This window comes from Aquarana catesbeiana, linkage group LG08 (genome assembly GCF_042186555.1).
Source record: "Aquarana catesbeiana isolate 2022-GZ linkage group LG08, ASM4218655v1, whole genome shotgun sequence".
Classification (NCBI taxonomy): Eukaryota; Metazoa; Chordata; class Amphibia; order Anura; family Ranidae; genus Aquarana; species Aquarana catesbeiana.
This window is the reverse complement of record NC_133331.1, coordinates 258,119,526-258,143,868: the sequence shown is the minus strand read 5'-3', so window position 1 is coordinate 258,143,868 and position 24,343 is coordinate 258,119,526. Positions and strand designations below refer to the sequence as shown.

The 24,343-nt window shown below is 44.6% G+C and overlaps 1 protein-coding gene across 5 annotated transcripts in view; it reads left to right on the top strand.

Annotated features, from left to right (window-relative positions):
- Positions 1–24,343, top strand: part of LOC141106369 (phospholipid-transporting ATPase IK-like) — a 313,227-nt gene that overhangs the window by 275,012 nt on the left and 13,872 nt on the right. For all 5 annotated transcript variants that reach the window (XM_073597096.1, XM_073597092.1, XM_073597095.1 and 2 more), the window contains exons 21-26: positions 1,168–1,282; positions 8,415–8,685; positions 12,488–12,711; positions 14,638–14,721; positions 16,454–16,690; positions 21,424–21,562. In XM_073597096.1, the coding sequence (XP_073453197.1) occupies positions 1,168–1,282; positions 8,415–8,685; positions 12,488–12,711; positions 14,638–14,721; positions 16,454–16,690; positions 21,424–21,562 (1,070 nt within the window). The remainder of the gene's footprint in view (positions 1–1,167; positions 1,283–8,414; positions 8,686–12,487; positions 12,712–14,637; positions 14,722–16,453; positions 16,691–21,423; positions 21,563–24,343) is intronic.

Sequence of the window (24,343 nt, the reverse complement as noted above, 5' to 3'; positions counted from 1 at the left end):
TTGCGGACCCATGGGACTCTTTCCTCCTCTCTTCTTTACGCTTCAATCTTTTCTTTTTCTGCCTCTGCTTTCTGCTCCTTCTGCCCTTCCATTTCTTGTTCATTTATATGCTAATAATATAATATTTAGAACTATAGAAAATGAAATAGTCAAGACAATTCTGGGTTCATGCCAAAGCATAGGAATTAATGTTACTAGAGCATCCGATTACCTGGCCACCTGGCATTGTCCAGGTCTGGATGGTTACGATGCATGTATTTATTTTTTTATTTTTCTTTCTTTTTGCCTCAGTTTTTAGAGTGAGCACTCAGCTCAAGATTCAATGGTTCCTGTCTATGTGCACCTAGCCATATGGTCGGATGCTCTAGTAACAATAATTCCTATGCCATGGCATGAACCTAGAATTGTCTTGACTATTTCATTTTCTATAGTTCTAAATATTACGAGGCCTTGATCTTGATTATGTACGCCTTTTTGGTTTGTACCTGAATATTCTGCATTGTAACTACAGAATTGTTGGCCTGTTTGTTTGATCAAACATTATTAAAACCTTTTGTAAAAGAAAATTTTAGTATGAAGTTCTACTAGTGTATGGCCAGCTGGCTTTCATATGAATCCTGGTTTTAGCACTTTGTGTGTAACGGACATGGAACAAATATGTGCAGATTAGGTGTCCCGAGAAACTTTTCTGGATGCATGCTAATGTCAGACCAGTGACTCTGTAGCAGTTAAACAAGGATTAGCAGAACAGCCTTGAACTGTGCTTCCTTAAAGTCCAACACTGGTCTTGGGATCACCCCTTCACCCACCCTCTCTTGGAGCCCCCACCCTTTAAAATGTAATTTTCTATTTGTCTGTGGTCCAGTCTGATGAGGTTCTGATTTCTAGGTCCTGATTACTGTAGGCAGAGGTGCAATGCTCTTCATAGAATTCAAAATCAGCCCACTTGACAAGATTTTATCCTTTCTCCTTCTCAAAATGAATAGAGAGTGGGGAGGTCAGGCCCTTGATAAGCTGGCCTTACAGAAAACTAAATAGGTCAAAGGGTCTCTTTCATTGGAAGTGTCTAACTCAGGTGTGATACATCATGACAAATCCCTTATGATTTAGGTCTGTCCACAGCACATACTGGATAATTGATGCATCTTTTATTTTAACGCTGTCTAGGTGCCTCCTTGATAACCAGGAGAATGGAAATATAGAGGACACATTAAAAGACACTGATCCTGCTATGATAAAAGAATTGAATATGAAAGCAATGGTCGTTACAGGGGAATTTTTGGTAAGAAGTAACACATTTTTTTGTACAAGGAGTTTTACCAGTAAGTTGTATTTGGAGTTTAATCATCTGCTTTTTCTAACCACTTCGGCCCCGGAAGGATTTGCCCCCTTCCTGGCCAGGCCATTTTTTGTAATACTGCACTGAGTCGCTTTAACTGACAATTGCGCGGCTGTGTGACGTTGTACCCAAGCAAAATGTTTCCTTTTTTTCCCTACAAATAGAGCTTTCTTTTGGTGGTATTTGATCACCTCTGCGTTTTTTATTTTTTGCGCTATAAACAAAAAAAGGCCGACAATTTTGAAAAAAAAAAACACAATATTTTGTACTTTTTGCTATAATAAATATTCCAAAAAAACCCCGTCTTCAACAGTTTAGGCCGATATATATTCTTATACATATTTTTGTTAAAAAAAATCGCATTAAGCATATATTGATTGGTTTGCACAAAAGTTATAGCGTCTACAAAATAGGGGATAGATTTATGTCATTTTTATTATTATTTTTTTTTTTTACCAGTAATGGCGGCAATCTGCGATTTTTATCAGGACTGCGACATTGCTGCAGACAGATCGGACACTTATGACACTATTTTGGGACCATTGACATTTATACAGTGATCAGAGCTAAAAGTAGCCACTGATTACTGTATAAATGTCACTGGCAGGGAAGGGGTTAACACTAGGGGGTGATCAAGGGGTTCTGTGTGTTCCCTAGGTGTGTTCTAACTGTAGGGGGGATGGGACTGACTAGTGGAGGAGACCGATAGGTGTTCATACTTAGTATGAACACACGATCTGTCGCCTCTCCCCTGAGAGAACCAGGATTTGTGTCTTTACACACACAGATCCTGGTTCTCGCTCTGTCACAAGCGATCACGGGTGCCCAGTGGACATCGCACCTGCTGGGCGCACGCATCAGCTCCGGGGACATGCAGTGGGCACGTGCACGCCTGCTGTGATGTCTTAAAGGAGCAACGTACAGCTACGGCGATTTGCGCAGCCGTGCCAACCTGTTGCAGTATAACTGCGGCGGCTGGTCATACATAGCTGTAACTCAACCTAGATAAGGTAAAGCTGTCACAGACTTTAAACTAATAGCAGTTCATCCAACTGAACTTTAACAGCATTAAAAGTGTTCATTAGTTTAAATACGTCCTTGGTAAATACTTAAAAATATTAAAATGAAAAGTTTCACTCGGCAGTTGGCTAGATTTTGATACTGTTGATGACTTGACAATAAAGTGGCTGCATACATATAGTCTTCACCCAAAAAAACACGCCATGGAAGAGAAATTCGGAAGGTGGTTGCGAGAGATACAGCACAGGGGACCAGTGTCCGTGCAGATCCTGCTGGGATATTATGATTCTGTCCGCTGTGAACTCTGGAAGGAAGCACTAACCCGTTAGCAGCGCCACTAGGGAAAAATTCTCCCCTCCATCCAGGAAAGGTACTAGTCGCAGTACGAAGTGTGAATGCTGTTATTGGGGAAACAACCGCACGAGGAGTTGACAGTTGAGTTAAGCAGTCTGGTCCAGGTGGAGATGCGGTTGGACAAGAGCTGCAGAGCCCTCCACTGGTAAGTAGCCCAAATGTGCCCATGGATAGCGGATGACAGCCTGATGGAAGGCTTTGGCTGTGGCGGTCTGGGGCTGTTGTTCTGGAGGTTGTCCAAGGACCCTGACCTTGGGAGCAATTTGCAGTGGCGTTTACAGGAAATCTTGGAATACAGAAACCGGATGCTGAATGTCTTAGAAGTGCTCTGGGAACTGAAAGATTTGGAGTTTCTAGCCATTCAGGAATGGGAACTGGAGATCGCCTACAGAGAAACTTGTTTCTGCACAGGATGAGCTTGGATGGAGGAATGCCAGCAGCTGGATAAGGGTACGGGAGAAGGAGCAGCCGGCTCATCTTCCCAGCTGCAGTTCAAGGGCTCGGGAGAAGAGGAAGCAGTCTTCATTCCCCAGCCACTAATCACAGAAAGCATGGATTTCATTAACGTTTCATTGAAGGATGTAACATTTACTGAAATTCCAACTGAAGTGCTAACAGGGCAGAGCACTGCTATCCTCTGCCCAGCACCAGCAACATCTTAAGTGTTCCACGGACAGGAGATGGTGAACCTCTATCCCCAGACACCAGTTCCAAAGACTGGGGATTTAATAGACTTTTCTCCTGAGAAAGAACAAAATGGTGAGCCTCCAGCAGAAGACCTGCCATCAGGGCCGAACATCACTGAGCTCTGCCCAGCACCAACAGCAGCTTCAGCCTTCCTAAGAGAAAAGGCAGCCAGCCATTCTCTCACAACACTGACAGGGCAGGGGATTTCCTGCCAGCAGCATCTGTAGATTTACAATAAACTTCTCCACTGAAGTGCTAACAATCAGACAGAGGGTCCAGAACCTCTGCCCCACACCCACGGCAGTTCTGGAGGCCCAGGGTGAGAAAATGGCAGTCACTACCCAACAGGAGATCAGGATCCAGGGGGAGAAGGGAAAGGAGATGTTTGTCCACCCTCCCCAATGGCACTGTAATGACTTAGGAGTGAATGAAGTCATCCTTGCTCCACAGCGGGAGTCCAGGAGTCTGGGAGATGGAGCAACCGATGGCAGATACACAGTTCGGAAGAGAAGAGAATGTGCGTCTGCAACATACTCCTCTATGTCCTTATTCTCCAAGACTGACAAAGGGTAAACCCGGCAACGAGGGGGTATGCCACCAAGTTGAAGGTCAATTGCACAATCATATGGCCAGTGTGGAGGCAAACTACCGGCTTGACCTTTGTCAAAGACATCGCTAAAATTGCGGTACTCCCCCGGCAGGGAGGAGAGTGAAGAGGTGCACAGGACCTTGGCTTTGCATTGTGGTGACCAGGAGATAAACGCAGCACGGAGCCAATCAAAAGATGGGTTGTGCCTCTGTAACCAAGGATAACCAAAAACCAATGGAAACTTAGGTGAGGAAATAACTTGGAACTGGATTATCTCATGGTGAGGAGCCCCTACGGTCATGGACAACTGAACAGTCTCATGAGTCACATGGGCGTGCTGTAGGGGTCTCCTGTCAAGAGCCTCAATGGCAAGTGGAGTGTCATGCAGCTGCAGCGGAATCGAGTGCTTCAATACAAAGGCTACAAAGGCAGCATCGATGAGCACGCCTGCATCCCCAGAGTTGATTAGAGCCTGTATCTTGAAGGATGACTCGGCCCAAGAAAGAGTGACCGAAACCAGGGGCTTATCCTTCTGGATAACTGAGGATGAAACAATGCCACCTAAGGTCTGTCCATGACAGGACCTCAAGGTTCAGGCGTTCCCTGGACGGGTAGGACAAGAATTCAAAAAGTGACCTGCCTGGCCACAATAAAAGCACAACATCTCTCCCTCCTCCTAAAGGTTCTCTCATCCGCAGAGAGACGCGTGAAGCCCAAGTGCACGGGTTCATCTTCACTGACCGACTTGGTACCAGGAGGCATGGGTGGGACTGCAAAGCTCGGAGACAAACGTACAGGAGGCTTCCGCAAGCGCTCCTTAAAAGAGAGTCTTTCTTTGAGTCTGGAGTCAATGAGGATGATGGGAAATGTGATCAATTTCTCCAGCTCAGTGGGTATATCTCGGGCTGCTATCTCATCCCTGATGGAATCCGAGAGACCATGAAAAAAAGCAGCCATGAGGGCCTCATTGTTCCAAGCAAACTCTGCTGCCAGAGTACGGAATTCAATGGCGTAGTCGGCAACAGTTCTCATACTCTGATGAACATGAGGCACTTGACAGCAGAAGCGGAGCCACAAACTCAGGGTAGCTCAAGACAACAGGTTTTTGCATCTCCCATAAAGGGTTTGCCCAGGCTAAGGCTCTCTCAGAAAGCAAAGATATCATGAAACCTACTTTGCTTCTGTCTGTGGGAAACGCCTGGGGCAGCATCTCAAAGTAGATCGCAACTTGGTTGAGAAACCCTCTGCATTGAACTGGATCACCCCCAAATCACTGGGGAAGCGGAGCGGAACCAGACATACCTCCTTATAGAGGTAACACTCGAGGCAGGTGCCTGCACAGAGACTGGCATAGCAGGAGGGATGGCCTGCAACTCAGGTTGTACCGGAGCAGCCACAGTGGAAGATTCCAGGTGAGCTGTGCAACTCAGGAGCATTTGTAATGCCATGGCAAACTGATCCATGCGGTGATCTTGCTTATCCAATCTGGAAAAAATATTACCAACAAGTGGATTGACTGTATCTTCTGAATTCATGGCCTTCGCCTGTCAGAAACCATAAAATCAGACCGAGACAGAAGTACAGTTAAATCACACTTGTTTAATAATAAAAGTAAATAGAACAAACGTAGTCAAAAGGTAGCCAGAGTTCAGGAACCAGAACGGATAGTCAGACAAGCCAAATGTCAGGGAGCCGGAGATGAGCATAGTAAAACAGCAAGCAGGATCTGGAGACAGAAGGGATGTCAGCCAAGCAAGGCTTTTAACAGGAATGCAGGAGAGCGTCTCTGTGATGTTGACTAAGGCGAAGGAAGAGATCCTCTGGGCTGGACGGCTTAAGTAGGCAGGACTGATGAGCAGGATATCAACAACAGCTGAGTACCCGTGGAGAGATAGGAGCTGGCAATTAGCCGACAGCTGAGCCAGCAGCTCAGAGAAGGAAGGGCTGAGCCCAGCCCTGACAGAGGTGCTGTTTGGTGGACCGAAGCACCTAGTTGGTGTGCCCAAGTGGTTCCATCACACAAATAAACAAAGGAAATTAAAGGAGAAGTACAGCCAAGGCTTGTTTGGCTGTACTTCTCCTATGGATCACAGGAGTGCAGTTCGTTTTGCACTCCTGTGACCCGTTTTTAGCAGAGAGCAGGCTGAAGTCCACTCTCTGCTGACGTCAGAGTTGATTCAGGCTCAGCATCATCACAACCATGAAATTGGGATCCGCCTAGATCCCTGGACCGACACCTGGCTCAGCCTCTTAGCGAGCTGCTGAGAGCCTGAGCCGGTAGCTTCCGTTAGCGAGGAGGGGGCAGAGCAGAGAGCTGTAACTGACAGCTCTCTGCTCGGGGAGCTGTGAGAACCGAGTGATCGGCGGTATTCGATCACTCTGTTTTCAGTGCAGAGGCACCGGAAGACAGCATCTGACCGATGCTGCATCCACCTAGGTAAGTATGAATAAAAAAAAATAATAAACATCCTTCGCTTTTAACTATGCAAATTCTCAATTCACAGTAATATGAACATTTACAATGACTATGCATTTTATTATATTTTACATACAACAAGTGTAACAGCACAACCCCAATAGGCTTGCTCACAAGGATAGAGTAGGAAGCTATTGCTTGAATGAATGTCTGCTATTTTATAACAAATATCATGTCTTTTCCTTGATTTCACTTATTCCAAATTCACACAATTTCCAAGCCTCAATGAAGGGGGAATGCCGGAACCCCTGAAACGATTAAAAATCTATTTGGACCCAATGATTCCATTGCAATCCTCATAGTTTAATATCCAAATTAAGGGGTCATTTACTTTCCAATAACCTCCAAATTAAAGGGTTGGTTTTCTCCATCTGACCTCCAAATTAAGGGGTCAGTCTTTTTCCTTCTAACCTCCAAATTAGGAGGTTTTTTTTTCTTGCACTGTTTGCCAATATTTTTTTTTTAATATAGTATTTTTAAAGGTATCCACTATATGCTCAAAGTATGTGGACACCTCTTCAAATTACAGTTCAGATGTTTCCAGTAAAAGGACCCGTAATGCTACATCACACAAAGACATTTAGATTATTGTATGCTTCAAAGCTTGTTGTAAAATTTGGGGACAGTCCCTTGCCCTTTTTTGTTCCATTGTGACTGTGCTCCTGTGCACAAAGCCAACTCTGTACAGACATACAGTAGATTGACAAAATTTATGTGGAAGGACTCAAGTGTATTCTTTAGAGCCCTGACCTCAACTTTATTACCTTTAGTATGAATGGGAAGCTGACTTTGAGCCAAGTCATCTCTTCCAACAACAATACGTGACCTTTCGCTTTTGTCTAAATTCCATTCCCCAAAAAAATCTTGTGGAAAGCCTTTCCAGAAGAGTTGGAGGCTGTTATAGCCAAACGGGGATGCAACTTCATATTAATTCCTGTAGTTTTGGAATAGGATGTCCCACAAGTTATCGTGGTCAGGTGGCCAAACTTTTTGCCATATAGTGTATGTCTGTGTATATGTGTTAATTGTGTCTAATTTGTAAGCCCTCTGGGGTGTTAAAAATATACAGACAGATGTGCACGACAGAAAAAATTGTTTTTAGTTTTGGATTAGTTCATTAATAATTTTGTTTCATCCCATTTGTTAGAATAATTCATTTTCGGAATTTGTTTAGTATATTCAGATTAGTTTTGTATATTCGTTATTTTCTAATCGAATTTGAAAAAGAATTTGAATTTGGATTTGAAATGGAAACATATTGCAATAAATACAGCAAGGTATAAACGTGAAATAAGATGATGATTGCTACTTAGGCTGCTCCTTGGAATGGAATAAAATAGAAAATATAAGAATAGAATTGAATGGAATAGAATGGAATAAAACAGAATAGAAAATAAAAGAATAGAACATTATAACACAGAATAGAATAGGAAATAAAGAAAAAGAAAACATATTCTATTCTGTTTTATTCTAATTCTATTCTATTCTTGTCTATTCTTTAATTTTATTTTCTACTCTGTTTTATTCTGTTATTTTCTTTTATATTCTATTCTACTTTTTTTATTCTATTCATTTATTTTCTGTTCTATTAAGCAGCCTAAGTAGGAATCATCATCTTCTTTCAATTTTTTGCTTGACTGTATTTATTGCAATATTTTTCCATTTAAAATTCATATTCGAATTTGAATTCATTTACAAATTCGGATAATTTATTTCGGATTTGTTGAAATTCACTACTATTGTGATTTGGAAATTCAGATACAGCTGAATCCCTGAGTAATGAAAATTTTGTGCAAATTTCGATTTGTAACAAAAAATTTGCATATGTCTAGTAAATGGTTAGAAAGCACAACTCTTCGGTAAGTTGTTGGTCTTCCTTATACTTTATGTCTGTTTATATGTGTAATCCCTATTTTAGCTCCTAATTGTAGTACTAATCTTTCTTCCAGAATGGATTTGCAAACCTGTCTGAAAAAATAACACCAACGTTACCCTGGTGGAAGAAGCTGATCTGGAGACAAAAAAGCGAAGAGATAACAGACCAAAATTCCATCTTAAAGACAAGAGCCTTGGTGGAGCTGGCTTGTCAGTGTCAGTGTGTCATCTGCTGTCGAGTGACACCAAAGCAGAAAGCCAGCATAGTGCAACTAGTGAAGACGAACAAAAAGGTTACCACCCTTGCTATAGGAGATGGGGGCAATGATGTGAATATGATAAAGAGTAAGTTTATTGGTATATGGGTTCCCTTTTACATAGGGGACAGATGCAGCATTGGAGCAATCCTGCATCCATCTAGAGGAGTATCATTTTTTTTTTTTTTTTATGAAACCCATATTTCTCTTTTAAAACATGAATGATCACAGTAGTATATAATCCATTATGAAATCGTATGTGTGTGTGTGTGTGTGTGTGTGTATGTGTATGTATATGTATGTATATGTATATATATATATATATATATGGAGAACCACCATAACATGTACCACTTTGTGTTGGTTCGCAGTATATGTATATTGATGTGATCAGATCTGTATTCTATTTCTGTATACATGTCAAGTACACTGGTGGGGATCAAGCTGGAGAGGAGGCATCTCTTGTCCAACACCCCTGGTAGTGGTAACAGGAGATGTGAGGACACAAGGCACGATGGTCTACTGTGGGTTGCAGGACACAGATGACTGTGGACCAACAGACATGGACCAGAGGCCGGAACATTGTGACACTCAATAAGAACACAGGAAAAAAGCCAGGACACAAGCCAAAGGTTGGACAGTGAGATACAAGAACATGAGACAGAGGCAGAGTGAGGATACAAACTGACGTCTGTTTTACAGCCGGGCAATGATTCAGGAGGCAGGATACAGAATCCAAACACAGGCCAAGGCCATGACAGACGGGTCAAAGGCAAGTCGGGTCAAGTCACATGCAAATCAGGAACTAGCGGAAGACCACTTAGCAATCTGTTAATGTCACAATCCAGCTTAACACCTTCCCGCCTGGCCTATGGCAAAATTAAGGCAGGGCGGTGGCTCTCCTGTTCTGACTGGACGCCACAGGACATCATTCAGAACAAGCCGCTCTTGCACACCCCCATGGGCGTGCAGCGTGGAAATTAGTAGTGCGGTGTGTCTCTCCGACACACTGCATTTCCGTTCACGGTAAAGAGCCTATGACGTAGGCTCTTTACTATGTGATCTGCTGTGTCCAATCACAGCGTAACTAGGAAGTGCCAGTTCCTCTATTCAGGCTGACAGAGTGCGAGTAAAGGAGAGCCGATAAGCGGTGCTTTTGACAGGGGGGATCTGCACTGATAGGGCAGTGATTATCAGTGCAGCCCCACCAGTGATGCTAATCAATGCCCATCAGTGATGCTTGTCAGTGCCTCCTCATCAGTGCTGCCCGGGGCGGACTGACAACACTTAGGGCCCCCGGACCAAATAAAGCAAGGGCCCCCTGTCAGGCCCCGCTCATGGTCCACCCCTGCCCCCGCCCATGGCCCACCCCTGATCCCGCCTCTACATTTTGCACACAGTATAACTTTGCCTTTTTTTAAATGGAACCTGGAGGGGAGTCTCTCTCTAACAGTGTCCATTAGACAATCAAAAACATCCCCTCCAGGCCCCATTAGAGTCTACAACAGAGTCTAATGGGACCTGGAGGGGGGGTCTCTCTCTAACAGTGTCCATTAGAGAGTCTCTGTTAGAGAGAGACCCCCTTCCAGGACCCATTAGAGCCTACAAAGGAGTATAATGGGACCTGGAGGGGGCCTCTTTCTAACAGAGTGTACAGTGAACACCTTCATTTACTCTGGTCCTCACTGGACCCCCTCCTTGTGCCATGACACTCACCCCTGCCCCAACCTCTCACAAAGTAGAAATAAAATTGGCACCGAGTAGCACTCCTCTTACCTTACCTTAACTATGGGTAATGTAGCTGTGGCTGGTTCCCGCGTCCTCTGTGACTGGCTGGCTCAGTGGCCCCTCTGGGCAGCCTCACCAGTGTCCCCTCCATGCAGCCTCACCAGTGTCCCCTCCATGCAGCCTCACCAGTGTCCCCTCCATGCAGCCTCACCAGTGTCCCCTCCATGCAGCCTCACCAGTGTCCCCCTTCATGTAGCCCCTCCGTGCAGCCTCGCTAGTGTCCCCTCCATGCAGCCTCGCCAGTGTCCCCTCCATGCAGCCTCGCCAGTGTCCCCTCCATGCAGCCTCGCCAGTGTCCCCTCCATGCAGCCTGATCAGCGTCCCCTCCATGCAGCCTGATCAGCGTCCCCTCCATGCAGCCTGATCAGTGTATGGGAGTTAGAGAGGAGAGCCACCAGGTAACACAGAGCGGGGATCTCCCTTTTACCCAGCGTCCGCTGTCATCAGATGTTCCGCCTCCAGTGTGATGTCTATCAAAAGAGCCAGTGCAGGAGGCGGGACATCCGATGACAGCGGTTGCTGGGTAAAAGGGAAATCCCTGCTCTATGTAATCCAGCGACGCTCACCCTCACCCCTTACCCTCCGAGTCAGCACAAAAGATTGTTGCCGGGGACCCGCGACTGCAAGTTTTTTGTCCCTGGACCCCAAGCCAGTTCCAGCAGGTGGCGCTGGTGGGCCGCCTTCAGCGCCTGGGCCCTCGGACAACGTCCGAATGGACCAACTGGTCAGTCCGCCCCAGGTGCCGCGTATCAGTGCCCATCATTGCCATCTATCAATGCCCATCATTGCCGCCTATCAGTGCCCATCAGTGCTGCCTATCAGTGCTGCATATTAGTGCCTCCACATCCGTGCCTATCAGTGCCTCCTCATCCATTCACATCAGTGAAGGAGAAAACTTACTTATTTACAAAATTTTATAATGGAAACGAAAAAAAAAACTTTTTTTATTTTTTAAATTTCAGTCTTTTTTGATTAGTTTAGCAAATATAAAAAACCCAGTGGTGATTAAATACCACCAAAAGAAATCTCTATCTGTCTCAAAAAGTTGTAAAAATGTTGTTTGCGTGAACGCACAATTGTCATTTAAATTGAGACAGCACTAAAAGCTGGAAATTGGCCTGGGCAGGAAGGGGGTGAAAGTGCCCAGTATTGAAGTGGTTAAATAGGCCATTTGGCGCCAATACCACCGCTAATACATGTTGAGTGTATGAGCGTGCAATAGTCTTCTTGTTCTAGCTAGCATGTACTGGACTTTGCTTACAATACATCTATTCATAAAATTCTTCTTTGTCTTTTTCAAAAGGAATGTTTTTGATCTGCATATTACATCCTTGAGCAAGTGGACTTTGTTCCAAGAAATGTGTTGAATGGATAAACATCTACATATGCAGTTTTTTGAAACGTATATTTCACAATGTATCCTATTCTCTTGTGAGCTTTCATGTTTTAGACCTTGACACAATAAAAAGATAAAAAAGATTATTTATATAAGAATTTTATAATAAATGTTTTTGTGTTTACTGTGTGCCATTTAGTATGCCTTTTTTTTAGATGTCTACATATAGATCACTACATCTAGATCTACAAGCATATACGGTACATACAGTAGCTTACATGATAGGGAGCTCATTGGCCCATCAATCACTGGCTGGCTATGGACTATATCAATTACATAATTTATTGACCATAAAACCAGGTACACATTTGGTGGTTCAAAAAAAAACGTCCGACTTCGACCCGTGTGTATGTCGGTCTGTCCGAAAGAAGCTGGCTTCTATTGGACGTGCATGCTGGAAAACCAGCATCCAACCAACTCCCAATCAGCACTCTCAGCCAATGGTGGAGAGGGCTGTCAGGACACAACAGTTCAGCAGGGGAGACTGTTGTACTTACTTCACATATTGAGTACAGCGGCTCCGACGGAACAGTTTTTTTTTCGTTCAACACACTGGGTTGAACAGAAAAAACTAATAGTGTGTACCAAGCTTAAAGAAGTTGTTTAGCTACAGACAAACCCAGTAACATAACTGAGCAACATAGACTTACCATGTACCTTGATCCTTAGTTAGGCCCAATTATGAGACCTTGTGTTTGTTTTACAGCTGCCCATATTGGTGTAGGGCTGATTGGGAAAGAAGGTCTCCAGGCTGTCCTGGCTAGTGAATTTGCCTTGGCTCAGTTCTCTTACCTCCAAAACCTGCTGTTCTTCCATGGGAGATTGTCTTATGCTCGATTTTCCAAGTTCTTATGCTATTACAATTACAAGACTTTTGCCAGTCTCGTTCACAACATCTGGTTCGCCTTCTTCAATTGCTTCACTTCCTTGGTAAGTAGTAATTATCATTATAGGTACTTACTGTATATATAGCGCCAACAATTTACACAGCACTTTAGATATATAACATGTATATTGTACATCCACGTCAATCCCTGCCCTCAAGGAGCTTACAATCTAAGGTCCCTAACTGACATTTAATACATACACATACTAGGGCCAATTTAGACAGGAGCCAATGAACCTACCAGCATGTCTTTGGAATGTGGGAGGAGTTCTGGGAACCCTGGTACCCGGAGTACCAGGAGGAAACTCACACAAGCACAGGGAGAACATGCAAACTCCAGGCTGGTTGGGATTCAAATGAACAACTCTAGTGCCCGATATGGAATAATCTATGCAGGCTATGCATTGTAATGATACAATTCGTTTAGTGACCATGTAAAAAAATGACATAAGCCAAATGTGCTTACAAAGGTCACTGAATGCCAAGGTGATTCATCCTCAATAAATTATTAAAAGGGATACATATTTTTTCATCATAGCCATGATAGCCAGAAGCGAGCCAATAAATGCAAGTGATACTCCTGATTTTCGGGCCTATTGCACCTGAGCTTGTTCAGTGTAAATTCTGTATTTTTTCCCCCGCCCAGAAAGATTAGTTGCTATGTACAGCCTTCTGGAGACATGAATGGCTATGCCTGACTGTAGTTTGGTATAAGGTAGTACTTACCTAAACATCCAAGGGGTGATTTACTAAAACTGGAGAGTGCAAAATCTGGTGCAGCTCTGCATAGAAACCAATCGGCTTCAAGGGGTTTTTTTTGGCAAAGCTTAATTTAAAAAGCTGATGTTAGAAGCAGATTGGTTGCCATGCACAGCTGCACCAGATTTTGCACTCTCCAGTTTAGGTAAATCAACCCCAAAATGTGCCTGCGTACATGCACAATGCAATATTTTCTGTAAATCTTTTTTTTCTGCATTGTTTTCCTTTGCTTTTATTAACCACTTGCTGACCTGCCTATAGCAGTTTTACTGCTACAGGGCAGTAGCTGTGCATCGGATCACGTAATACGTGATCATTCACTTCAGGGACAACCAATCTGAGGGTGCTGGGCACTTCATGTCTGCCGGCACCAGCCAATCATTGGGCAGGGACACCGGAGGAAGAAGACATGATTTTTAATAAAGGACTTGTCAAAAATTGTCTCTTGTGTTTTGTAACACTACACGTCTTTTTTTTTTTTTTTGGGTGAATGGGAAGGGGTACAATGTACCCCATACTCATTCACAAAGGGGGGGCCGGGATCTGGGGGGTCCCCTTGTTAAAGAGGGCTTTTAAGATTCTGATAAGCCCCCGCCCGCAGACCCCCACAACCATCACCCAGGGTTGTCAGGAAGAGGCCCTTGTCCCCATCAACATGGGGACAAGGTGCTTTGGGGTGGGGGGGCAGAGCACCTCCCCATGTTGAGGGAATGCGACATGGTATGGTTCAGGAGAGGGGGGCGTTTGCTTGTCCCCTCCCATTCCTGACCTCCAGGGCTGCATGCTTGGATAAGGGACTGGTATGGACCTGGGGGGGATCCCACACCATTTTTTTTTCCCTCAGTCCTTACATCAGTGTCCCCACCCAGGGTGTCGGAGGACTTTCAGAGTCGGGGTAACCAGTGGGGTACAGATTCTACCAGCGGCCCTCACAAGGAGAGCGCTCCATGTATTTCACCTGCATATTTAGCAGTTTACGTGGACTTCAGCTTTAAGTGTATTTTTATTCAAACTCCATTTTGCTTGAGACTTTTTATTAACCTTTTTTTGTCATTAGACATCAATATTTTCAGGTGGCAGAACATATAGTCACTATAGTCATTACCACAACAGTTCTGCACACAGTTTATTGGATAGATATGAAACCATTATTTTTTATTTATTTTTTTATACTAAATCTTTTTTTTTTTTTATTATTTTTATCTTATCAGCCAGTGTTCGATGCTTGGTTCCCAGTGTTTAATGCTGCCTTATATACACTATATCCAGCCCTCTGCATGGCAATTCTTGATAAAGTAAGTATAGCTGCAATATGGTATTTACTGAGTTTGGTCAAAAAATGCAACCACACACATCTCCAAAACATCTGGTAAATTGGAAAAACCATACAGGCATCATCATTCAGATGGAAGGCAAGAATAAGAGCAAGATAGAAGATGATGATGATAATAGGAGAAAGACGGACAAATCAGAACCAGAAGACAGACTGGGGTCAAAGGCAGGAACAAGACGTGGAACTGGAAGAAAACACAAATTAGCACGTAGAATCAGAAGAATGATCTCAAATAAAATTGCACAGGGTGGGAAAATGTATCAGAAGAGTTGGTTCAAAATAAAGCCCAACTGCAGACTAGTGTCCCCCGGCAGCATTAATACAAGACCTAGAGGTGGACTTTAAAGCTGCAGTTTATTAATTGTTTTTGTTTTTTTTGGGGGGGGGGGGGGAATGCAGCACTAAACACATAGATACACTTTATTACCAAAAGTATTGGGACACCTGCCTTTACACGCACATGAACTTTAATGGCATCCCAGTCTTAGTCCGTAGGGTTCAATATTACGTTGGCCCACCCTTTGCCGCTATAACAGCTTAAACTCTGCTGGGAAGGCTGTCCACAAGATTTAGGAGTGTGTCTATGGGAATGTTTAACCATTCTTCCAGAAGTGCATTTGTGAGGTCAGGCACTGATGTGGACCAGAAGGCCTGGCTCGCAGTCTCTGCTCTAATTCATCCTAAAGGTGTTCTATCGGGGTGAGGTCAGGACCTTGCTTTGTGCACTGGTCTTCGGATGATTCATCATTTGGTGGAGGGGGCATTATGGTGTGGGGTTGTTTTTCAGGAGTTGGGCTTGGCACCTTAGTTCCAGTGAAGGGAACTCACTGGAAGAGGCTTCAGCATACCAAGACATGTTGGATAATTTCATGCTCCCGACTTTGTGGCAACAGTTTGGGGATGGCCCCTTCCTGTTCCAACCAGTGCACAAACAAGGTCCATAAAGACACGGATGAGCGAGTTTGGGGTGGAGGAACTTGACTGACTTGCACAGAGTCCTGACCTCAACCCAGTAGAACACCTTTTGGGTGAATTAGAGCGGAGACTGCGAGCCAGGCCTTTTTGTCCAACATCAGTGCCTGACCTCACAAATGCTCTTCTGGAAGAATGGTCAAACATTTCCATAGACACACTCCTAAACCTTGTGGACAGCCTTCCCAGAAGAGTTGAAGCTGTTATAGCTGCAAAGGGTGGGCCAACTCAATATTTAATCCTACAGACTAAGACTGGGGTGGCATTAAAGTAAATGTGCAAGTAAAGGTAGGCGTTCCAATGCTTTTGGTAATATAGTGCATATTCTTTGAAATGAATATAGTATTGCATTTATTGTGACTGTAACTGACAGCCGAACTAGTAAATAGAAGGTAGTGGAAGTGTTCATCAGCAGACTGAAAGTTTTCATTTGTGTCAATTCATGTAATTACATGATCAGGAAACACTCTGGTTTCTCATTGTCACCTGGGACCCAATCTGTCACTGACAGATGAAATTGGGAGTCAGTAGCCACATAAAGTGTTAGCTGATGGCTTTCAATGGGGAGACTATTTGTTATGTGGCATTGTGGGTTGGAAGGAGTTACAGCAGAAGCTGGGGGGGGGGAGCAGGCTCAACTTCTTTATTCCTAGAAAAAGAGAAGATTTAAGCTCCCTGGTTATCACATTTAAACAATGTATGTTTTATTTTAATTTTTTCAGGATACAGATAGCAAGGGCAGCCGCAAACATCCAGAGCTGTATGTGACTGGTCAGAAAGACAGATGTCTGGGCCTGAGGATCCTTGTATATGTTTTATATGGCTTCTACAATTCTCTGGTCATGTTCTTTATTCCTTATTTCGCTTTCTTTGATGCTGCTGGGCCCAATGGAATATTTACTTATCAGGTTTTTGCATTTACCATGACCACGATCAATGTCTTTACTGTTTTGGCTGAGGTGAGGAATCTACTTAAGTGGCAAATAAGCTACAACAATGTTTTGGTAACAATTTAGGAAGTGTATATACAAAGAAGTCATCAAATTACTTTAGGCTACATTTGGCTATTTAGGCCGGTGCAAATTGTAGCGGCAGGAGTCTTCTGATTCTTGCTGTGGCTGCCGACCCATTTCCTATAACGACAGGTTGCCGGTGGCCTGCAGTGATCGCTGGATGCACTTTGTGTCATTCAGCAGCGATCACAGCAGGTAATTATAGTCATTATAGTGAACGGGGCCGGTGACTGCACCTAGCCGCTCACAGCCGCAGTAGCCGCTCACAGCCGCAGAAGGAATCTTCTACAATTCACACCGACCCAAATTTCTGGTATGAATATAGCCTTGCAGTTGTATTTTATTGTGGTTGTCAGGTCTGCCAGGGGATCACATGTGCATTTATTATTAGCAGTGGCAGCTGGTGCTAAATATTTTGGGGGGTGGGATTGGCAAAGTAACGTCAGCCCCCCCCCTCGGACGGATGATCGCCACAAGCAAACCCCCACCACACATTATAATGCTCTGCACCCTGGGCCCACCCTTTGTTTGAAGCCTTTTGGGGCTGTAATCACGTGCTTCTAGGAAAAAAAAAACCCATTGGAATCCATGCGTCCCGCGTGTAGATTAGGGGGCGGCGCCCCTGCTCCCTGCATTACAGGCCGGCACTGATTATTATACAGGATTTATATAGCACCAACAGTTTATGCAGCGCTTTTACGATGTAAAAAGGGAGACAGTACAGTTACAATACCATAAAATACAAGAGGGTTAAGAGGGCCCTGCTCAAAAGAGCTTAAATCTAATAGGGTGGGGCAAGTGGTACAAAATGTTATAACTGTGTGGGATGAGGTGATGGAAGTGATAAAGATTAGTTGGAGGCATTATAGGCTTCCCTGAAGAGATGCGTTTTCAGGGATCGCTTAAAGGCAGCCAGAGTAGGAGATAGCTGGATAGATTGGGGTAGAGATTTCCAGAGGATGGAGAGACTCTGTAGAAGTCCTAGAGATGAGCATGGGGGGAGGAGGAGACAAGGGAGCTTGAGAGCAGGAGGTCTTGAGAGGAGCGGAGAGGATGGTTTGGGTGATATTTGGAGACAAGATTGGTGATGTAGCTCAGGACAGGGTTGTGAATGGCTTTGTATGTTATTGTTAGTATTTTGAATTTAATTCACTGGACGATCAGAAGCCAATGTAGGGATTGGTGGAGACGGGTGGCAGAAACTGAGCGGTTGGTAAGGTAGATGAGTCTGGCAGCAGCATTCATGATGGACTGAAGAGATGTTAAGGTAGGCCTATGAGAAGAGAGTTGCAATAGTCAAGGCGAGAGATAACAAGGGAGTGAATAAGAAGCTTTGTGGGTTTTATTCGTTATAAACTGGCAAATTTTAGAGATGTTACGAAGGTGAAGTCTACAAGCTTTTTGCAGCGATTGGATTTGGGGATGAAAGGACAGGTCAGAGTCTAGGATTACACCTAGTACCCTGGTGTGAGGGGAGGGATTGATGGTTGCATTATTGACCTTGATGGAAAAGTCCTGGAAGGAGGCACGGGCAAGGGGAAATACTATCAGTTTGGTTTTAGAGAGATTTAGTTTAAGGAATATTCCGGACTTGGCCTCATCTCAACAGATGTACATTTTTGTCTCTTTTGGCATTGTTTAACCACTTGCCGACCGCCTAACCACCGGAGGCGCCTTTGCACACTGATTGGACAGAGGGGGAGACAATCAGCCAAACAATAAAAGGATAAAAATATCCCAAACCTGATTTGAATTGATTGAAAGGTAAACTGAGCATCAACGTAGTATGGAACAACAGAACGTGCCCGAACTTGCTGATATGTGATCCACCACCAGAGAGTCAAAAGGCTTACCGGAAAGATTGAACCCAAGTAGGTATACACCAAGTGGGTCAATGAAGCTTATGGGGCAACACACCCAGGAGAAACTTCCTCAGCAGACATGACCTCCAGCCAGAAGACCAACTCGACAGTAAACCTCAATGGGGTAATTATTAGACAGGAAACTGGATGGATGGTTTCAAACAACAATAATTCTGGCTCCCACAGACTGGCTACTTCCAGTAAGCCTTTTGACTCTTTGGTGGTGGATCACATATCAGCAAGTTCAGGCATGTTCTGTTGTTCCATACTACGTTGATGCTCAGTTTACCTTTCAATCACTTTGAATCACGTTTTGGATATTTTTATCCTTATATTGTTTGGCTCACCTTCACAGTTTGTTTTAAGCATTAGTGATTTGTGTTATTTGGACATTATTTTTGTACATTACTTACATTTTTTTTGTATTATTTACATATTTTTTATTATCATATTTGTTTCATTATTTTCCTTTATAGGGGGTTCATTACACGTGTGCACTGTGTTTTATATATATTCATTCATTCTGAGATTATTCATTAGCACTGCACTTCTCTCTCATGTGTTTTCTAATTTTTGCAAGTGATCTATTGCTGTGCTGGCTGCTTTTAGACTATCTTTTGTAGATAGCGTGGCATATTTGTTTTATTTTTACAAAGTTACGTTTATAAACTGCATGATAGGCAAGTGGTTAAATCAAGCTTACAGCAGATGCTACAGCTGTGAGCCTGGTACCAGCTTTCTGTTAAAAGCCTGATCACTTTTATTGGGCTCTCAAAGTGTGCCCTCATCAGTGGTGGTTCCTGAGCTTGCGCGTTCCTCTGGGGAGCCCAGGACTGCAGGAGTTAGAGCAGGAGGAACTCGGGGAACATCAGTCCCCCGATCCCTCCTGCAACTAATGACCCCAGAAGTGACATGTATTACATCACTTCTGGGGTCACAGCTGTTATTCCTCAGCTAGTGTAGCTGAGGATGCAGCTATTCAAACACTCTCTGTCCTGAAATAGTTTCACTAGAGGGCAGGGGAGACATTGGGGGGTCTAATAAACCCCCAATGTCTCCATAAAGAGTACCTGTCACCTGCCCATGCAATAACATGGAAGGCTTGAAAGACCCCTTGCGATAGCAATAATGTAAAAAAATAAAAAAAAAATTAAACAAGTGTAAAAAAAAAATGTATATTTAAAGCAAATAAAAAAGGTAAAACGTTTTTTGCCATTCCACGAGCACAATTTTAAAACTTGATATTAATATTTGGTATCTATTAACTTGAGGCAACCCAATTGTTTAGATTTTACAAACAAATTGGGTATAATATTGTGTTTGTTTGCATTAAAATTAATCTTAGTGCAATTTTTTATTGAAAATATATATGTTTGATAAATACCTGCGCAAATATTACATAAAAAATGTTAAACTACCACCATTTTAATTTTCCAGAATCTCTCCTTCCAAAAATATATACTTTATGGGGTTTACAATAATTTAAAGCAGATGCACTTGTGCAGAAAATGAAAAAATTGCCTGGTAGGCAAGTGGTTATAAAGAGACTGGGGTCTCTTTAACACAACCCACGTTAACATGCTGTGTTACCACTTTATAGAGATGTGATCCTGGCCAGTGGCGGGAACTACCAGGGTGGCAACAGTTGCACTTGCGACTGGGTCCAAGACCCCACACCTCCCCCTGTACCTCCGGCTGGCAGCTAACTATACAGGGGAGGGGTGCGAGAGGGGGCGATCAGGAGCTCTGTGATGTCCACGGGATGTCCCTCCAGCGCGAGGTTCACTTCCCGAGTTTGTATAGAATGGAGAGGGGAGGGGCCTCTGACCCGAGCAGGCACCAGATTCAGTGCACAAGTTTGTCGCTCTGCTTGTACACTCTTGCCGATACATGCTCATATCAGAGGGCCCTCCCCTCTCCATTGTATATACTGACACTTGGGTAGTGAACTGTGCTTGCCGGAGGGACATCACAGGGAAGCAGTATGTACAAGGGCTGCTGCTTCTTGCATCTAGACTTCCCACCTGTCATACTGCCCCCCACCTGTCACACTGTCCCTTGTCACAATACTCCCCTGTCATACTGCCCTCTCCTGTAACACTGCCCCTCCATCATTCTGCCCCCTGGTCACACTGCCTCCTTCTGTCATATTTGCCCCCCTCCTGCCACACTACCCCCGTCATACTGCCCCCCTTTTCTTACACAGCCCCCTCCTTTCGCAGTGCTCCGTTGTTACACCGTCCCCCCCCCTCTTATCACACTGCTTCCCTCTTATCACACTGCCCCCCCTCCTGTCATACTTCCCAGGTACCCTTTTCTTGTCACACTGCCCCCCTCTTGTCACAATATCCCCGTCATACTACTCCCTCCTGTCACATTGCCCCCATCGTACTGCCCCCTCTTATCACACTTCCTGCTTCAGTCACACTGCCCCCCCCCCCACCTGTCACACTGCCCCCCCCCATCTGTCAAAATATCCCATCACACTGCCCCCTTGTCACACTGCCCGCATCCTTTCACAATACTCCCCCATCATACTAGGGGTCAGGGGCCCTTCATGGTTTCTTGCATCGAGGCCCTGAAGGTTCTAGTTATGCCTCTGTTCCTGGCCTTTAAAATTGCTGTGAGAGAGGGGAAGGGATTTTTCAGCAGAAATGTGAAGAACCTCCTATTTAAACTCATACCTAAAGTTCAGCTTTAAATGCTACACCACCAGCTAATTAAGCAATAATGTCCTGACATGTCGATTGTAGTACTGGAACTGAAATAGTTCATGAAGGATTTTTTAACTATGTAGCTTTTTTTCCCCCCCAACAGGCAGCCTTAGAGATTTCTACGTGGTCTGTGTTAACTTTCCTGGCTTTCGTAATCTCGTTTGGTAGTTACTTTCTCATCACATATATAACAACCTTTCCACCTGCCTACTTGTTCAGCATGTCTCAGTTCAATTTTCTAGGTATGTTATGATATATTATAAACTTTGATTTCCTGTGTCATATCTGTGGGTTGGCTGTTCATTAAACACTATGGAGTTGATTTACTAAAACAGGAGAGTGTAAAATCTGGTACAGCTGTGCATGGTAGACAATCAGTTAAAAAATCAATTAAAACCTCAGTTTGTTCAGTTTTGACAAAAAAAAAAAAAAAAAAACAAACTGGAATCTGATTGGTTTCTATGCAGAGCTGCACCAGATTTTGCACTCCAGATGTAGCACCCTGGGGTTTAGTCAGGGAGCTCCCCACCAAATTCCTTGTCAGGGGTAGCTACTGTAGATAGTTGTTAGAGATCCATTGATTTGCCACTAGGTGGCCAGGCACTTGGTGGCATTAGAAGTGAGAAGGACATTTCAAGGTCAAGTTATGGGTATATGGGATATCTCAGCCAAAGGGCAGGGGTTTTCTTGAATCCTTTAGCCTTCTGGGAGAACCTATATATTCGGGTGGAGTCAGGCGATCTATGTTCTGTGCCACCCGGACTGCCGTCTGGGTGGACATGTGTTGTCTGCCCCGGGCTGCTAGGCCAGAGATTGGGCCTAAACCCCGGGGACATCTGGCTGCCAGGCTGTGTGAGGGCCTATCCAGAAGTAAGAGGGCAGCGCAGGGTTGGGACTGCAGCTTGCAGTCTAACCAAAAGTGACAGTTCTGTTGGCTGGAGAACCCGTCGTGGTCGGAGGTAGAGGGGAAGCTGTCGTCACTAAGGGACCAACCACCTTTACCAGGGACCACAGTGAGTAACTGAAGCAAGTACCGGAGCAACATTCTCACTAAACGGGCATGGTGGAGAATCGGGAAACTTCAGGAGGTGAGCAAGTCAGGGACCCAACCAGCGGAGGTGACGCTTACAGAGCAGTCTTGTGTGTCAAGCCAGGGACTGAGCCGGTTAGCAGGGGTGAAGCTTGAAAGGTATCTGGAGTACCAAGCTAGGGACCCAGCAGGGAAGAGTGGGTGACGCTTGAGGGAGATACCACTGCAAAAGCCCTGAGGAGCTCACGGGATTCAGAGTCAGTGAATCAGAGAGTCCAGTGAGAGACTAGGAGCTCAAGGGGCTGAAGAGCTACAAGTGGACGTTGTAGTGAAGCTGAGAAAATTGTTGAACTTCGTGTTAGGAACTGTTAAATACTGTTGCCATAGGGGACAGCAAACCTGCACGTACAGAAGTGGCACCTTGCTGGGGCCTTTCCCTGTACGGCTGTCTTCCTATTGAAGTCTCATAGTCTGCCTATTGAAATTGCAACCACTTAAGGGTGTCCTGGCCCTTACCCTCTTTCCCTTGCAAAATATAAAAAGGACTATTAATAGAAATAAAACCTCTTTTGCATCCAAGAAGTGTCTGGCGCCCAATGATTTTCACCATCTTTGCACCCACTATGCCTTACAACCCACTACATATGGAAGCATGTCAGTGGTCTGTTGCCTCAAAGGTTCTCATTAGACTGGAAGAGGTTAGAGATTCTGCTACCCAGTTTTAGTAAATCGACCCTTATCTATCTTGTGCTGGTCCAAAAATTTACAGTTTAACTTTATACTGTAGTAAAATCCGAAATCTGTTATTTGTTTTTTTTTTTTGCGTGTTTGGCATTATGCCTCACTGCATAAAGGGTGTACTTTTTACTGCAGATATCTATAAATATACATCCCAATGACTCAAGGTACAAAGACACCAGGGATGACATAGCAACTGATTAAGCAATAGCAAAAAAAAGTATATACTATAACCGTTCAGCAGTCAATAGTATGTATCCCTATTTCTTCTGCTGGCCAGCTTGTTGGAGCCCATGCATTATGGTGGAGCGTTCATGGTAATGTCTATTAAGAACTGGGGCAGGCACCGCCTCTGTATTCCGTACAGACAGCTCTATCCCTCGTTTATCAAGGTGTAGCGCAGGGTTGACCAGCGGCCTCTCACCAACACTGTTTAAGGAGGATCTCCTTCTGCTCACTGACAAAATATTTCCTGGTCAGGGTCCTCAGAATCTGGACCCTAAATTAGGCAGCATGCTCAGCCAGCCTTTGATGCCCTGGAATGGCCAACACTGTGTCTGTGTGTCTCTCTCACCCAGGTTTAGTAGCCCGCTCTCAGTCTCTGTGCCACGTACCTGGTAAGTTTTGAGCCTGAAGTGCAGAGAGAGACCTCCCCTACGGCTCCCACTCCCGGCCCTCTGGAATGGGGACAGAGGACACAGGAGTAAGGAGTGGTATGGGTGCCTGGCAGGATCAACAGTCACCCGGAAGTCCTGGAGTGGTGGGAACTCAGGAACCAGGAACTGAAGAGAAGACTGGAGACTGGAACGCAGACTGGAGCCAGGAACAACAGCAGGTAAGTAGGCAGAAAACTGGAGTGTTAGACTGGAACCAGGAACAACAGCAGGTATCAGACTGGATACTGGAGCGCTGGACTGGAACCAGGAACAACAGCAAGTAGCAGGCTGGATACTGGAATGCTGGACTGGAACCAGGAACAACAGCAGGTAGAAGACTGGATACTGGAGCGCTGGACCGGAACCAGGAACAACAGCAGGTAGCAGGCTGGGTACTGGAATGCTGGACTGGAACCAGGACAACAGCAGATAGCAGGCTAGTAACAGGTATCAAGCAGAAGGGTAGTCAGACAGGCCGGTGGTCGATATCAGGCGGACAGCAGAGGTACCAAGGATCAGACAGGAGAATGGTCTAAGCAAGCCAAAGGGTCAGATGCAGGTGGATAGCTGGATAGTCAAACAGGAAGCCGGGTCGGATA